The 17,173-nt window shown below is 31.4% G+C and overlaps 2 protein-coding genes across 2 annotated transcripts; one reads left to right on the top strand and one right to left on the bottom strand.

The window, feature by feature from the left end:
* Positions 1–1,239: 1,239 nt before the first annotated feature.
* On the top strand, positions 1,240–7,721 carry LOC134720926 (uncharacterized). Its single transcript, XM_063583499.1, has 5 exons — positions 1,240–1,402; positions 1,696–2,719; positions 3,288–3,374; positions 3,980–4,105; positions 7,517–7,721. Exons 1-5 carry the CDS (start codon positions 1,366–1,368, stop codon positions 7,644–7,646), a joined length of 1,404 nt encoding a protein of 467 aa, XP_063439569.1. The 5' UTR covers positions 1,240–1,365; the 3' UTR covers positions 7,647–7,721.
* Positions 7,722–8,930: 1,209 nt separating this feature from the next.
* On the bottom strand, positions 8,931–13,653 carry LOC134720927 (uncharacterized). The gene is made up of 5 exons (XM_063583500.1): positions 13,399–13,653; positions 12,593–12,890; positions 10,744–10,854; positions 9,859–9,912; positions 8,931–9,163 (listed from the first exon to the last, which is right to left on the bottom strand). The coding sequence occupies exons 1-5, from the start codon at positions 13,424–13,426 to the stop codon at positions 9,130–9,132; spliced, it is 525 nt and encodes a 174-aa protein (XP_063439570.1). The 5' UTR covers positions 13,427–13,653; the 3' UTR covers positions 8,931–9,129.
* Positions 13,654–17,173: the final 3,520 nt, after the last annotated feature.

Raw genomic sequence — 17,173 nt, 5'->3', positions numbered from 1 at the left:
CATTTTTGAAAGTTAATAATTTTTTCCTACATTACGGTAGTTAATATGTGTTTTTGGTATTTTTGAAAATTTTGTAACATGACAATGTATTTTTTTTTCAATTCTCCAACAACTTTTTTTAATACAATCTCCAATATAAGCTCAGCTTCAATTGCAATTAGTATTGTGCCGTTGTTATACATATATTTTGAACCTTTGTCAGCTGGCTCGAAGAGACGTTATTGCAAGGCAAAAGAGGTTTTTGCTTTCCCCCACTTTTAAGTGTTGATTCCTATGGATTATAATCATTTCTTAATGCTTGTGTTTTCTCATTCAATTGAAGAAATGTGTTTTTTTTGTAAGACAGTGTATTTTCTTATTTATCTAAAAGGTAAGTTGAGGACGGAAAATAAAATTTCTGATTTTCATCCGTATCGATGACGTAATATTTTGTTGTTGTGTTAAAATAACAACAAAAATTGTTATGGTCAATTCTAATTTCATGAAACAGTTCGTCACCGCCATTTCAATCATAACAGGATGGTCATCTTTATAGTGCCTGTAGTTTACACAAATAGAAAAAAACACCATCGTAAATAAACCCACTTATATATTTGCTATTAAAATCAAATTTCTTTTACAATCATCCCTCAAAAAAATCAAAGTATGTCATCTTATTATTTGTCATTGTTTATTTATTTTCATCGGTAATTACCGTCACGCATTGTCTCATTTACATGGACGCGTTTGCATAAGTTACAAAATTCTTGCTTTTACGCGTTATTTTAGTCTTTTTTTATGACACAAATATCGCCTCGAAATGGGGTCACATCCATCTTTTTCTAACTCAATTAGTCTAATTTGAGTCTAAATGCACTTGTCAAATGAAACTGATGCAATAGCAGAGATTTTGTCCTTTTTTTTTATTTTATTTTTTTTTATAAAATTTGCATTATTTTAGACAGAGATAGAACATTGCCCTTTTTTTTTTTTTTTTTTTTTATTAAATTTGCATAATTTTAGACTATAACTCAGCCCATGCACATCATGTAGAGAGAAAAGAAATATTTCATCCCACTAAAACATGTGTATTGTAAATGTAGACAATTAATTTTCAATAACATTTTACACTAGATTTCAGTGTTTGGTCATTTTCTTATTGTATGATAAACACCACAGTTCTCGAAGTGCGCAATACACATTTGTCCCGATGTTTCCCATCAATCAAACTATGACAAGACGTGTCCGCCGACTAACTAGGTAGGAATATTTACTTCCCGCTATGACGCTGATTCAATATTATAATTAATAATCACCATATCGGGATCATATATATATAAACTTAAAAGTTAAACAGTAGAAGTATAAGAAATAACACACAGCATAATGAAGATATCAGTTTTATTTATTGTTTTAATTTCATGTAAGTAATTTTCGATAAAATACAACAAAACAATTCTTATGATTATTTTTTTTATAAATGCATTGATGATTTTTTTTAATTCAGTGTTGCGCTTTGAAAAAGTTAATTGATTAGGAATTCGAGTAAGAGTAAGAGTTATTGTCATAATAAGAAATTTAAAAGATGTTAATTAAAATATACGTGTACCTTTGTACATTTAGATAAAAGGTTACATTAAACTATAACTATTTGCACGAGGAAGTATAGATAGTACAAACATCACACTAAATAATAATTTGTTTGTATTTTAACAGATGTATGGAACATTCATTGCGCTGCGACAGGGATATCCGATGTCGCATCTGTTCTTTCTTCTGTCGGACATAATGTAGTGCAATTGAAATCAGCCGCCGTAAAACCAGTCGTTGGAGAATCACTAGGATCTCCATCTGATGCTACTACATTTGGACCTATGTTAAATAGCGGTGTATTAATAGAACCAGTACAAACCAATGGAAATGGTATCTTGAGTCAATTTCCAACGAACACAAATATACCGATTCCAATTCTTATAAAAGATGATAATTTACTGATTAAAACTCCACATACAGAAACTACGCCAAAACCGATTCTCATTAGAGATGATAATTTGATGTTAACGGGCGCTAAGGAAGCAACAAATACAGAACTTGCGCCAGAACCTACGCCGAAACCTATTCTATATATAGATAACAATTTAATGTTAACGGGTGGTAAGGAAGCGACAAATACAGAGCTTGCACCAGAACCTACGCAAAAACCCATTCTATATATAGATAACCATTTAATGTTAACGGGTGTAAAAGAAGCGAAAAATACAGAGCTTGCACCTGAACCTACGCCAAAACCTATTCTATATATAGACAACAATTTAATGTTAACGGGTGGTAAGGAAGCGACAAATACAGAGCTTGCACCTGAGCCTACGCCAAAACCAATTCTATATACAGATAACAATTTAATGTTAACGGGTGGCAAGAAAATGACAAATACAGAGCTCGCACCAGAACCTACGCCAAAACATATTCTATATACAGATAACAATTTAATGTTAACGGGTGGTAAGGAAGCGACAAATACAGAGCTAGCACCAGAAATCACGCCAGAACCTATTCTTTATACAGATAACAATTTAATGTTAACGGGTGGTAACGAAATGACAAATACAGAGCTTGCAATAGAACATACGCCAAAACCTGTATTGAGTGCACATCAAAATATGAAACCTTGTCCGGAATTTAATTCACGATATGAGAAAGGCTCGTTCGTTGTTACATTAGATGATGGAAAATGTGAAATGTAAGTAATGCATAAAACACTGATACATTATTTCAGATTTAATTGCTGATCCATTATACAAATTTATGACATTTTGATATATTATTCCTGAAATGCATAAAATTTTGTAACAGATACATCCTTTACGCTCTTTAAATGTGAAAAGCCGACTTTTGTTTAATAAAATAAATGTCTCCTTGCAGATATATTTTTTGCAACAAAATCATAAAAATGTATGACTTAAGCTGCGATGTCTCATTTGCATTTTAATAAATACAAAAAAAGAGATGTGGTATAATTACCAATGAGACAACTTTGGATAATTCACAAGAGACCCAAATGGCACCATGGAATTAACAAGCCTAACGTAAATTGCAATAGTTAAGCCTTCAGTAGTAATCAAATGAAAAACAAGTGCACAAACTTGAAAGGCGTTCTTAGATTTATACACAAGCGCAAGTTAAACATGTAAATGAAAAGTTTTAGGTTGAATGCCTTGTCCCAAAATCATACACTTTTCATTTTTGTTTAAATGCTAATTTATTCAAACTTTGAATTCTGTATGATCTTTTTGTTAAAATGCTTACAGGATAGTTAACCAGAAACCTGTCCAAGAAAAGCAGAGCAATCCATGGGCTCCAGGAAGACATTCTCCAGTTTATGAATTATTAACCAGGTAAGTACTAGAGAATTAATGTTAAATGAAAATGTATAATCAAAAAGAAAATATAGTTGTTTTTTCTTTATAAACGGGTGGAGGGTTATTCCCCAGTTAGAAATTTAATTCAAACAAATTCGATTGATGCGTCAATCATTTAAATAGTTTTTTGGAATATTTTGCATCCTAAAAACACGGTAAAATCAAAACATAGATCCTACGAAAAATGCATTTTAATGACACATTTTATAACCATACCGAAACATGTAGTTGACAACAACATATGTCTCCCTTCATACATTTGAAAACGTGAATTCATTTTTTTATTTATTTACAATAGAAGATCAAAGTATGTTCTGATATAGACTGATAACCAATTTAATCTATATGTTAAAACATTTATCATTGCATCTAACATAGGGGAGGGAGGGGGCCTGCGCTCAGTTTTGATAATAAATAACAAAAGCATAACTTTTTTGTATGTAAAATGTGTTAAACATCTCTATTTTGAGGTAAGGCTCAATATTTTTAGCACTAACTTGCATTGGGTTCTCAATATTTTAGCAAATAATGCTACAGTTTTTCTGCCGTTTTACACTAATTTTTCAATTTAATTTTAACAGAAAGTACAATCCAGAAGTCACCTTCAGGCAGACAGCACTGGCACCAAAAGATCATCATTGTCACCACCATACAAGAAAGATGGGATCCTTTTTTGTAGTGGATACCGTGTTAGGACGCTGTCAAATGTAAGTATTATATACCGAGCAATTTGTCATAAGATAAAGAGTGCATGATTAAAGATAAATCATTTAATATTACGTAACAGGTACAAGACCCAAAAGGTCAAGCATACAAATGTATTACAATAAAAGCTTAAACAAAAGTTAAAAGTACAAAACAATAAAGCTTTTGTGCGTTGTTTTGTGGTTTTATTTTTTGTTAAATTAAATCCACCGGTACACGATACGTTTTCCATTTCAAAGAAAATTAAACTATAATAGCTATAAACAATTAAGGTCGTGTAGGCACTCTGGTTTAAAATAATAAAATAAAAAATAAATCCCACCTGCGCTTTCTCAATATTTTTTTTACAGTATGTTGTACTACTTTTGGGACAAGTTATATATAAATCATCGGCTCTAACTCAAAATATGGACAATTTCATGTTAAGGGGGCCCGTTGGAAATTTTTTGATAGCTTCCTTATATATAACCTTTTTCAGCTGGACCAAATCACTAATTAACTTTAAAATTCATGACCCACAATTCTTGTACAGTGTAATTTCATCCCTATACTTGCTATTTGAGGCATAAATCATGAAGAAATACATTTGTATTAAATGTATAAAAGAAATGGCAAGTACCACACGTACTGTCCCAATGGGATTGTAACTGTGTTCCCAGACCTATTGTTATTAATGCTATTCAGTTGATAAACAAACCTTAGACTTACTCTATGTTTTAGCGCGATCAAATAAAATAAAAAAAAGAATTGAACACTTGAACACTTGAAATACAACTACCTCCTGTTTCTTTAGAATCAGTCAAGGTAAATGATATGACATGTATATATGGCAAATGCATAATGATGTTAAGTAATGTCATAGGGTGAAACTTTGCATATTTAATTCTTATCTCAGATCAGTATTTAATTGCCTTCATTAACTTCCTATAGTATAAGAGTGTTAAGTATTTGTAAATTTATTGCTTTAGTGAACTTTAGCAGACTGTCTGATTGACCGTTAAATTTAATGTATGATGCAGCTGTGTTTTAACTGTAATCATTTCTAATTAGAAGCGATATAGTTTATGTCTCTGTTTGTTTATATTCTGTCCCTATACTTGTGTGATCTGGAAATGAATGACGATTTAATGTGTGAGAAAGTCATGAAAGTAGCCAGGGCCTTGGTGATGATAAAAGTGACTGAATGTTTAGATGCGGGAGAATTGGAGAGAGTTAGTGAAAGAGAATGGACGTGTCTCTGTATTAACAATGTAAATTAATTGAACTGTATATTTTGAACTGTTGATAATAAATTTGTATATATCTGAACACAGTCTTAAAAGCCAGTGCCTTAGAACAGCTCCGTGACATTATGGTGGCCAGCGGCGGGATTTATTGATTTATTTATTTTGGATTTTAATTTAACATTTTGGACTTAACTGTTTACTCTTCAAAATGCTACCTAAAGGAGGAAAAAGTATATCGGAAGAGATTGCAACAATAACAATAAACTTGAAGCTAGCCTGCTTCCTTAGCGAAAGGGAAGGCAGAAGAAATATATGGCATGTGGATTATCCTATGTACATGTATGTGAAAATAGAACTTTCAGAAATTCGTCTATCGCGACGTCTGTTCTGAATGATGTGGAATTTACTACTGAATATGGAATTTCGGAAATTCGTCTGTCGCGACGTCTGTTCCGAATGACGCTTATGTCAGATGATGTAAAGGAAAAGGAAATGAATCCTGTTGTGAAAATACAAATTTGGAAATTCGTCTGTCGCGACGTCTGTTCTGAATGAAGGTTATTTCAGATAATGAAAAAGAAAATTTGGAAATAGAAATTTTGGAAATTGGTCTGTCATGACGTCTGTTCTTATTGATGTGAAAATTAGTACTGAAAATTCTTGTCTCGCCAAGATTGTTTCAGATGTTCTAATGTAAAATGGTATTACATGTTATTCAAATCCGAAGTTTTTGTGTCGCCAAAATCAGAAGATGATGAGTAAATGTGAATAGTGTCTAATGTTAGTTGATATGGAATCAACAGTCAGTGTTTTGGAAAATAAGTGTGATTTTGTGTATTATGTTTATGTAGCTAGAAATTGTTTGTATCCGTGTGTTGTAGGATTAGATGTTCTGTGTGCTTTTTCATGCAACGTAGGTTTAGAAAATTTTATTGTGTTTATGAAAATGTTTACCGTATTAAAGTTGTTTGGCGTCATTGGGCTCCAAGACAATTAAAAACTTTCGATCAAGCATTATGAAAGAAATTTGTAAACTTATAAAGAACAGCCTACCAGCCTGAAACCGATGGCTTACTAGTATTGGAACGTTTAACAGAACATTAACTGCAATGTTATCAATGGATGTTAGTGGACACCAGCGTGATTGAGATACCTTTATTCCTTTTGTTTTGTTCGCTTACAGAACTTTGTTTCACGAAAGTATGCAAGAGGAGACTCCGTTTTTCGTAATAATTTGCCGTGATCCCGTACTATCAGTAGATGCAGTGATGTGTCCGCATATTACAAACTGTACAGGTACATGTTAATCGTATAAAACAATTTGTTGATCCTGATGATAGGCCCATTACAGATGAAAGAGATATTGGTCCGAACATTGATCCGACAATAAAATGGTGAAAATTTTAGATATAATTCGATCGCGAAATGAGTCTAAGAGATTAGAGAACATTATTTTGACAGACCCAATTAAAGATTTTGCCATTATAAATGACTTTCATATATTAAGAACAATGTATATATAGACGTTGACTTTGTTTAAATATGTTAAAAAAAATAATAGTTAAAACAAAAAAAAATTATAATAATATTGTGTATGTATATACTTATACCATGTATGAATAAGAGTGTGCTTGTGTGTCGGGACGCCACAGTTAATTGGGGAGGTATGTCATAGGGTGAAACTTTGCATATTTAATTCTTATCTCAGATCAGTATTTAATTGCCTTCATTAACTTCCTATAGTATAAGAGTGTTAAGTATTTGTAAATTTATTGCTTTAGTGAACTTTAGCAGACTGTCTGATTGACCGTTAAATTTAATGTATGATGCAGCTGTGTTTTAACTGTAATCATTTCTAATTAGAAGCGATATAGTTTATGTCTCTGTTTGTTTATATTCTGTCCCTATACTTGTGTGATCTGGAAATGAATGACGATTTAATGTGTGAGAAAGTCATGAAAGTAGCCAGGGCCTTGGTGATGATAAAAGTGACTGAATGTTTAGATGCGGGAGAATTGGAGAGAGTTAGTGAAAGAGAATGGACGTGTCTCTGTATTAACAATGTAAATTAATTGAACTGTATATTTTGAACTGTTGATAATAAATTTGTATATATCTGAACACAGTCTTAAAAGCCAGTGCCTTAGAACAGCTCCGTGACAGTAATGATAATCTTGTCTACTTCAGGGTAATTGGAATACCTACACTGCCTGACCTTCGATATATTATGTCAAACACAAGACCAGCATGGAGTCCGCCAATGAGAAAACTGCCAAGATGGCCTCGACGTTCTTCAGAAAGTGACTCTGATGACTAAACTGTGTGTTTCGCTCAATTCTATTGAAATCCATCCATTATTTCAATCAATTAATTTATTAAATATTTTCGTATAGATCGATTTTTTAAAAAAATTTCATGATTGTCAGAAATTAGTCTGTACAATTTCTGACCCACTATTTGGTAATTTTGCCATCAGTAATGAAAGTAATACGCCATGTTTTGAGATTACTATGCCCGCCAGTCAATGATTCTAATGCAACAACGTTTGTTACGTTCATTTTGATTGGATAACGTTACTTATTTACATGGCATCAATTTATAATTGATGCTATGGGACGTTCGCGCAAGCGCAAACGGCATATGACAAATTATAAACATATGTTTTAACGTTGTTTTCTGTCAGTTTCATTAGGATGGAGATAACAATACTGTATGTTAAGCTCCGACGGCATCAATTGGGGATTTGATGGTCGCAAATACCCGTTTACTGTCTCCGCTAACGCGTAAACTTAATTTGCGACCATCAAATCCCCAATAGATGCCGTCTGAGCTTAAAATACAATACAGTTATCCCCTAATTGATTGCTTTTTGCATAACTTACAACAAAAAGTAATCACACTTGTAAAACTTTTTATAATTTAAAAAACGATGTGATGAAAAGGAAGATTCCAAGAAACAATTTTAAGGAAAATGTCCTTAAAAAGTATGTAGTCATACCAATGGGATATTGGATATTCAAACTATAAGTCGAAGACAAACTGACAACGCCATGGCAGATGAGGATTATGAGGATAGATGGATTCCAAACATCGTGCAGCAATTCAAATGTCTATTTAGGATTAGAACCTGTAAATGTTGTATGAATATGAACCTTGCTTTGCATTAGACCGATACGCCGCTCAGCCAATCAGAGTGCACGAGGTAAGAGTCTGCAGGAAGACATGCGTATGTCAGCCTACCCGGACACATTATATTCTGATTCCGATTCGACCAGTCTTACGTCTTATTTATAATGCCATGTGTTAAGCGATGAAGCAGCATATACCTATCTAAGGTTTGATCAGGTTGGAAATCTATCCCAAGACCATATAATCATCGAGGCGGTTGGCAGAAACGAACAAAACGACAAAAGATATACTACAATCAACAAAACAATTGTTGGACGAATCGAGGTACATATGAAAAGACGGAAGAACGAACGGACTCGGTGATCACAATATATTATGGATGTAGTATAAGTATTGTTTTGAGTACAAGTTATGGAAAATATTCCTTTTTTCAAAGTCAAAAAATGTAACTGGTTTTTTTTTTGTAAATAATTTTATTGAAATTCAAATATTGTCTGTATTAATATTCAATATCTAACCATTTATATATACATGTCTGGAAACTATAAATTTCAGCATTTACCGCCTGATTATAGTACCTTTAATGACAGACTTGTTAATTAAAAAAAAAGACAAGATGGATTTTCCTGATCTGTTTTCTCTTCCTTTACTGACTGTCATGCTGCCATGGGCTATGTATTTACAACAACTGGTCGTGAAATCAGTCTGCAAGTATAAAATGACATAATTTACTATTAATGTAAGGGATAAGTTCTCTTTGACCCACTTTGTACATATGCACTATTTTTACTGTATTCCGCATGTTTTAGACTGCATCCTGTATGTTTTTGTTTTTTTAACTATATCCAGTATAATTTTTTAACTGTATTCTGCAAGTTGAAGACCACAACATATTTTTCTCTGTTAATTTTCTGCATATTTTAGATCCAGGAATAACTTTTTTTCAGTAAAGGAATTGCATGTTTTTATTTTTTTTAAGTGTTACTGTGGAAAATTTTACGGAATTTGATGGAGTATAATAGTGCGACGTTCTAGTCATATTTCGAAAAGTATTCACATCGAGATTAAAAACACACACACACATAATGAGATTGAAAAACTTCAAAATACACGTTAAAAAAACATTGAGATTTAAAATGATAGAAAATACACGTCGAGATAAAAAAAAAAGTTGAGATTAAAAAAGATTAAAAGGAGATGCTCAGAATAAGGTTTCAACAAAAACATATTTCTTAAAAAAAAATAAGCAGTTGATTATACTATATGCCAAGCACTTGGTTGTTCCGTTTGCAAAAAAAAGAAGATAAATTAATGCTTGTTTATTTTTGTTTCTGACTTTGAATGATTGTTACTGACGGCAGTTTGCTTTTTTAGGTCTGTAATTAACGTAAGATACTCACTTCGGTCGGGTAGAAAATGGATTCATTTCTCTGAAATGTTTAACTGCAAAAGTCCTATAAAAAAAGAAATGTTATGTTGTAATTCAGCATTTTACTGTAGAAATTTACAGTCAAAGATTGAGTTTACAAAAAAACAAAAAAACAAAATGTTTTTTAATAATTTAATTTCTTTATTTTTTTTATTTTTTTTTAGCATTTTCTTTTTCTAAAGTTTCTTTTTTTCTTCTTTATTTTTTTAAATTTTGGGCAAAATTTTATTTATCCCCGGGTGAACAAGGTTGGGTGTTATTTACACCGGGGTAGTCAACCAATCAGATTGCAGTATTTTTGCTGCATAAGAAATAAATATTTTATGTAATAAGTAATAATGTGATTGACCTGTTTTCCTGAAAATTAGATCTCATCTTTTTATTCATTAATATTACCACTGGATAACTGATGTCTCTGTTAACTGAGTACCCAGTATCAAACGCTTCTCGAAAGAAACCAAAACTAATTCAAAAGGTGACACAGCGGGTGCCCGCCCTTCACTTAATATCTTAAAAAATAATTTGTGTCAATATCAATTCAAAAAATCGTATCGCTACGCTCATAAATAATCAAGGGGTTTGCGCTGCTTCTCCAGTAGTTAAATTTATAATTAGTTATCAAAAGTACCAGGATTATAATTTAGTACGCCAGACGCGCGTTTCGTTTACATAAGACTCATCAGTGACGCTCATATCAAAATATTTATAAAGCCAAAGTACAAAGTTGAAGAGCATTGAATGAGGTATAAGTCTGGCATCGTTGAAGAGCTTGTATAATTTGGTGATTTAAAGTTCGGCTACAATGAATGTTCCTTCTTTTAGCATTACATATTATCAAACAAATATTTGTACTTACAACTGACAGTTTGTGGTAGTTTTTACAGTAACATGAAATCCTTTATATTCATACGGCAGTTGTCGACAGATAGGTAATATATTTTTGAAATGTAGCACTGGTACGTAGGTCCTGAAAATTTGAAAATAAAAGATTTTGAGAATGCATTGCTTAAATTCATTGGTTATATACAAACACTGTGTCAAAAAATATTTTGCAGTGTTGGTAATAAATGCTTTCTATATGGAAACATATGAAACTGTGTAAAATAAAATTATTGTTTTGTTGGTAATGAAATGCATAGGTAACTTATGAAACTGTGTCTCAAACAGTTTTTTCGGTTTTCGTATTACATTTAAAACTGTGAAAAAAAATAACGATTTTGCTTTTTAGTAATGAAATAAATTGGTTACATAAACAAACAAAAAATGTCAAAAAGATTATGCGTTGTTGGTATGACGGTATCAACGTTGTAAAAAATATTTGCGGCGTTGTTTAAAAAATGCATTGGTGACTTATAAAACTGTTAAAGAAAAGATTTGCATTGTTAGTAATTCACTGGTAACATAACAAACACTGTGTTAAATGATTGAGATTGCAGTGTTGGTAATAAAATGCATTGGAAACATATGAATCGGTGTCATTGGTAACATAAAAAGAAAAAAACAGTTTAAAAAATATTTGCTGTGTTAGCAATAAAATGCACTGGTAACACAAAACAAAACTGTTTCAGAACTATTTCACAGTGTTCAGGCAAAACAATGCATTACTAACATACACAATCAGTGTCAACCAGATTTTTGGATGTTGGTTATAACATGTATAAAATGCATTTGTAACATATAAGACTGTGTTAAAATAATGCGTGGTTGGTAATGAAAATGCTTGGTAACATGAAAAAAAAATGTGTCAAAAAAGATTTTGCGTGTTGGTTAACATAAATGGTGTCAAAAGATTTGGTGGTGTTGGTAATGAAAACGCAAAACTGTTTTAAAACAAGATTTGCGGTGTTAGTAAAACAATACACTGATAACATAACAAAACTGTTCCAAAAATATTTTGTAGAGTAAGCAATACAACGCAGTGGTAACATAAAAAACCTTGTTAAAACCGGTTTGCGTTATATGCACATATAGGAGGCCGAACTTTTGTCAAAAAGATTTTGCAGTGTTGGTAAGAACATGCATTGTTAACATATAAAACTCAAATGCGTTGTTGGTAATGAAGTGTATTGATAAGATATTAAACTGTCAGTCTCAAACCGATTTTGCATGTTAACAATAAAATGAATTAGTTACATAAAAAACTGTGTCAAAAAGAGTTTGCGTTGTTGGTAATAAAATGTATTGGTTACATAAAATCTGTCAAGGCAACACACATAATTAAAACTGATGAAACAAAGCTTTTTTGTACATTCAAAATCCTCAATTCTTTTCTTTTTATTTTTGAATAGCATCAAACGAAGTATTAAATTTTTTCCAGAAAATATTGGTAACAAAACATTAAATAGATATTAAAAAAAATCTTCGCTAGCAATGTGTTTCGATCCAGTCCCTTCTCTTTACAGAGAAGTCTAATTGTATCGTGCATCTTAACAGAAAATAACTAAAAAAAGATGAAAAAAGAGAAGTCTTTTAAACATGCGAAAAAATCATTTAATTATTTTCAAGATAAGAATATAATATTTTTATTGTTTAAAAAAAATCTAAAATCTTGAGAACAGTTCCCCATAAAACTAGAATGATAAAAATATTTTTTCTTTCGGTAATTTAACACATGTTTATTTTACCCTATTGCATAAATTCAATCCCCAAAACCTTACATTTTGAAACTGTCATTGTTTCATTTCTTTCCTACTCATAACACTTACTTTTCTTTTTCTGATGTTTTCCCTCCCATGGAGATTGAATCTTCAATTGCATATTTTTCTACAATAAGTTCACATTTTCCGGCCTGCAATACCAATACCAGTTTATCTCCTTCGTAATAGATTTTATATGATGGACAAACGACTTTTTCCTGGACAGTGTTTACAGGCGGTCTCATCTGTCTGTTTCCTCCGACCGGCATATTTGCTGGTCTGCCTAAACTTTGCCTTTGAAGTGTGTAGGGATTATATGGAAAAATAACAGCGTCAACCCATTTACTCGTCAGGATGCACGATATAACTATAAAGTCAAATGAAAATATAAACAAAAAATGATGCCCTTTTAAGCTTTTTATCATATTCGAATTCGTGGACTTTTTACTCATTTTATTTTAAATAAAGGCAACAGTAGTATACCGCTGTTCAATAGTCAAAAATCAATTAAGCAAAAACAAATCTTGGAATAATATCGGAAACAGAAATCTATTAAAGATGTAAGAATTGCTTCGCATATACTTTCAACCATTTCATTTTACCTCAACAAGATTTGAAAATAAATAATAATGTAATGTTCCTTTAGAACAAAAATGTCGTCTTGATTTTTAAAAGAAAAAAAACCCTCACTAAGATACCAGGCTCATATTTTTTTTATTAAATAAAAGTACTTTCCCCCGTTAGATTTGGAAATCAATTTTGAATTATTGTTCAAGAAAATATCTCTCTTTGATTTTTGAAAGCCGACATATTTCATAAAAAAAACCTCATCAAAGATAAAAGGCTTATGAAAGTTTTACTTAAATAATACTTACCAGACACGAGGAATATAGAAAGTTCCATTTTCTTTCCGTAAATATTGTATTATGACATCATTGTAAGCATTACAAGAACTTTATACCGCAGGTGCAGAAAAATGTCAACAATAATCACTCAAATAACGGTAAACGTCAGGTAATTATCGTTTTTGGACCATAACAAATGCTTGATTAGCCCATAATGATGTATGATCTAACAGTACAAATAAACAAACATACATGCGAAATATCGGTTTATTGTAATAAAAGTGTGCACTTTTCGAGATGCATGTTGAATATGTACAAACAAATGTGGGTTTTTGTGTCTATTTTGGTGATCAATCATGCATAAAATCATGCATAACATGTTGCATGAAGTATCAATCGCCAACCGAATCTCACAAAAACGTGGTCGGAAAACTATACTCTTATCTCAGGCTAATATATATTTATAATAATTATCTGAACACATATTTACAACTCATCCACCAATTAAATTACTTGAATTTCAGTTTTAGGTTTTATAATACATACTTTTATATAGCAATATGATAACGTTTACCACACTCATATACTTATATATATTTTCATAGCTATGGTTTACTATGAAACACAAAAAGTTTTTAAAACATGTAGAACGCACACGATCAGCAGAATAAAAGCTGTTGCTATTGTTTTGGCTGACTAACATACAATGAACTAGATATATTATGTATTTCAATGTGTTAGCGCCATTATTCTATGATTCATGCCCTTTTAATGGAGGAAACCCAAATCCACATCTACAACATTATAAGCCTCATATCGTAAAAACTCAATGTCATTAAACCACATTGGACATATCGCAATGGTATATGCTTAATGTAACCCTTGTGGTCATCCGTTCATATTAACGTAATGCATATAGTCAATCATTTAATTTTGTCAGGTTTAAAATTCATGAAGATTGCCTTTTGTTCACCATTTATGTTAATCCTTTTTAATTCAGGATATAATCAACAACGAAATTTAGTTTTCTTCCTGTATCTCCTTTGTCAGGAAACTTCTGTAATCTTCGTCAAGTAAAAAACAACACAGATGTGACTTATAAGGCAAATAAAATGTAAAAAAACATTTTAAAATAAATTATACAATTGTGTATGCTTAATTGGTAGTTAAAATAAGTCATAGTCATCTGATCATCCAAAGTGCTCTAATCTTTTCATGAGACATTTCTTTCAGGGGGATTGTCATCTTTGATAGCAAACATACAAGAAATGAAACTTGCAATTTTGAAATTGAAAACGTATATTTTTTTTAAACCACATATCTATGGTTACCAGTTCAAGGTCAAGAATGTAAAAATAAACGAGATCAACTAATCAATACATCTTATCGATATTTAGTCCAATCCGGGAAAAAACCGTCATTTACACATTTTCCTGTTTGGGTCATGCCGCCGGAAATAGAGGTCATCAGTAGGGAGCTGAGGGAAGAAAAACTTTAGAAAGCGATCATTATGAAATTTTGATAGAGTATGATACACTTTTTTCGAAATTTTAATTGAAGTAAAAAAATATTTTGTTTGAAGTAATTACGGTAGTTTATACAGGTCTCATTAAAAAGTATCACACATGGTGCATTGTTTAAACAGGATCCCAAATAATTTCAAATGGATGAAAAAGTTGTAATTTTAGAACTTATCCGGAATGGAATAAATAGCGATTAGGTGTATTGCATTCTTGAACAGTTGGTCATGCTAGAGAAATATGGTAGAATTGTAGTATATGTCTTTGGAAATTAATGCTGATTGAAATTCAAATCATAGATTGATTCCAAAACAGCAGGGTAGTCTTGCAAAGTTTAATCGCAACTCGATTAACAAATAATTGACTAACGATTGAAACGTAAATATCAGTGACTATATGAAATAAACCAGCTTTTCGTCAAGGTTGTCCACTAGAGCACACACTTAATCATTTATATAACTAAACGTAGAGTTATTAGAGCTTACAATATAGAGATAAATTTAGGTTACGAACATATATTTGTTTTTAATTAAACAAATACCTTTAGTTACTTGTCGTTCTTATAAAAAGAAAATACATATTATTAAGGATGCTCGCTTATCATGATTATGGGTTTCTTGTCAGATTTTCGAAATCATCTTGTTTTATCCATGTGAACGCCTGAATAAAAATTGCCCATTGACCCCCATTTTTCATTTTATAAATCTTTTATATTAATAATGATAATCCATCTGTTAAAGTCTTATAAAAATCTAATTATTTTTAATAGTTTTTGAGAACTTACACTTGTCAATGATAAAGTTATGAAAAGACAAGAGCGATTAATATTTTCCCGCTAAAATTTCAAGAGCTAATATCTCGAAAACAAGCACATTGACCTATATATATATATATATATATATATTTTTGTTCATTTGAGTTCTCTATTAATCCCATATCAATATAAACAAGTGTTTTGAAAAGGTAATTATTCTGAAATTGATAGCGAACTCCGTTAAGAGAGAGGGAAAATCTACCAAAAGGGATACGCAGCTACAATTGTTTTGTGCACATACTATTCTATTCAAAAACTGACAGTGTTTATCATTATATAGTATTCCTAGTATCAGAAATAGATTCTTCAAAGTAAGAATGTCAGTATCCTCACCTGTCTATTTAACTTTGTCACCTTTGATAGCCATGTTAAAACGATGATAGATTGCCTTGGACAAGTATTTTTAATTTTGTTTGTTTGTGAACTTAACGACAATAGCGAAAGGTTTATAGCATTATTCGTTTGGCCATTTAAATTAACGTGACTAAAAGAGAATACATTAGTTTAGCTCTTAAAAGACAACGACATTAGAAAAAAAATGAAAAAGTAAAAGTTCGAGGAAAATTAAAAAAGAAAAGTTTATAATCTGATTGAAGTATCAAAAGATCAATACACATCAGACGAACCGGTAGTAACTGTTATTCTTCTGACTTAATTCAGGCTTTTTCTTATGTAGATGCCACGTATTTTCTTATGTAGATGCCACGCATATTTGCGCCTGTCCAAGTCAGGAGCCTCTGGCCTTTGTTAGTCTTGTATTATTTTTATATTAGTTTCTTGTGTACAATTTGGAAATTAGTATGGCGTTCATTATCACTGAACTAGTATATATTTGTTTAGGGGCCAGCTGAAGGACGCCTCCGGGTGCGGGAATTTCTCGCTACATTGAAGACCTGTTGGTGACCTTCTGCTGTTGTTTTTTATTTGGTCGGGTTGTTGTCTCTTTGACACATTCCCCATTTCCATTCTCAATTTTATTGATTATACCTGGCTTAATAGCTAGCTAAACCTCTCACTTGTATGACAGCCTTATTAAATGAAATGAAATAATACAGGCGGATCCCTTTTACCGCTTTTTATAACAAAGGAAAGGGAATTCTGAAGATCAGAAAGATAGATAGATTTATGAACATTGGAGACCAATACAACAAAACAGTTTCTTAATCAAAAGAATATAACTCAAAATAAATGTAAATGTTTCCTTTTAAAATATTGTGAAGTTGATATGTCAACAGGCATACTATACTTCTAATACTATATCCTTTTTCATTGGATGCCACACATTTGAAAACTTTTGATGGCAAAACCACAGTTCCGCCCCCTTGTTATTATAAAAAATATCCTATAATACTTAAGCTTTTTTGTATATCTTTTATCAGAAGTCCATTACTGCTATTATTAATTAATGTAAATAACGTGTTAATGAAATAAATAAACATACATATCTTCCTATCACATAATATTTGATTGG

Source organism: Mytilus trossulus, chromosome 6 (genome assembly GCF_036588685.1).
Source record: "Mytilus trossulus isolate FHL-02 chromosome 6, PNRI_Mtr1.1.1.hap1, whole genome shotgun sequence".
In the NCBI taxonomy this organism is placed as follows: domain Eukaryota; kingdom Metazoa; phylum Mollusca; class Bivalvia; order Mytilida; family Mytilidae; genus Mytilus; species Mytilus trossulus.
This window is presented reverse-complemented; position numbering and strand designations above follow the sequence as displayed.

Bases quoted from the DNA above. Each gene is read 5' to 3' on its own strand.
- LOC134720926 (XM_063583499.1), top strand. From the start codon at position 1,366: ATGAAGATATCAGTTTTATTTATTGTTTTAATTTCAT. The intron at 1,403-1,695 runs GTAAGTAATTTT...GTATTTTAACAG, and splicing joins ATTTATTGTTTTAATTTCAT to ATGTATGGAACATTCATTGC. The intron at 3,375-3,979 runs GTAAGTACTAGA...TAATTTTAACAG, and splicing joins GTTTATGAATTATTAACCAG to AAAGTACAATCCAGAAGTCA.
- LOC134720927 (XM_063583500.1), bottom strand. From the start codon at position 13,426: ATGGAACTTTCTATATTCCTCGTGTCTG. The intron at 10,855-12,592 runs GTAAGTGTTATG...TCAAATTTTCAG, and splicing joins AAAACATCAGAAAAAGAAAA to GACCTACGTACCAGTGCTAC. The intron at 9,913-10,743 runs GTAAGTACAAAT...CTTTTTTTATAG, and splicing joins ACTACCACAAACTGTCAGTT to GACTTTTGCAGTTAAACATT.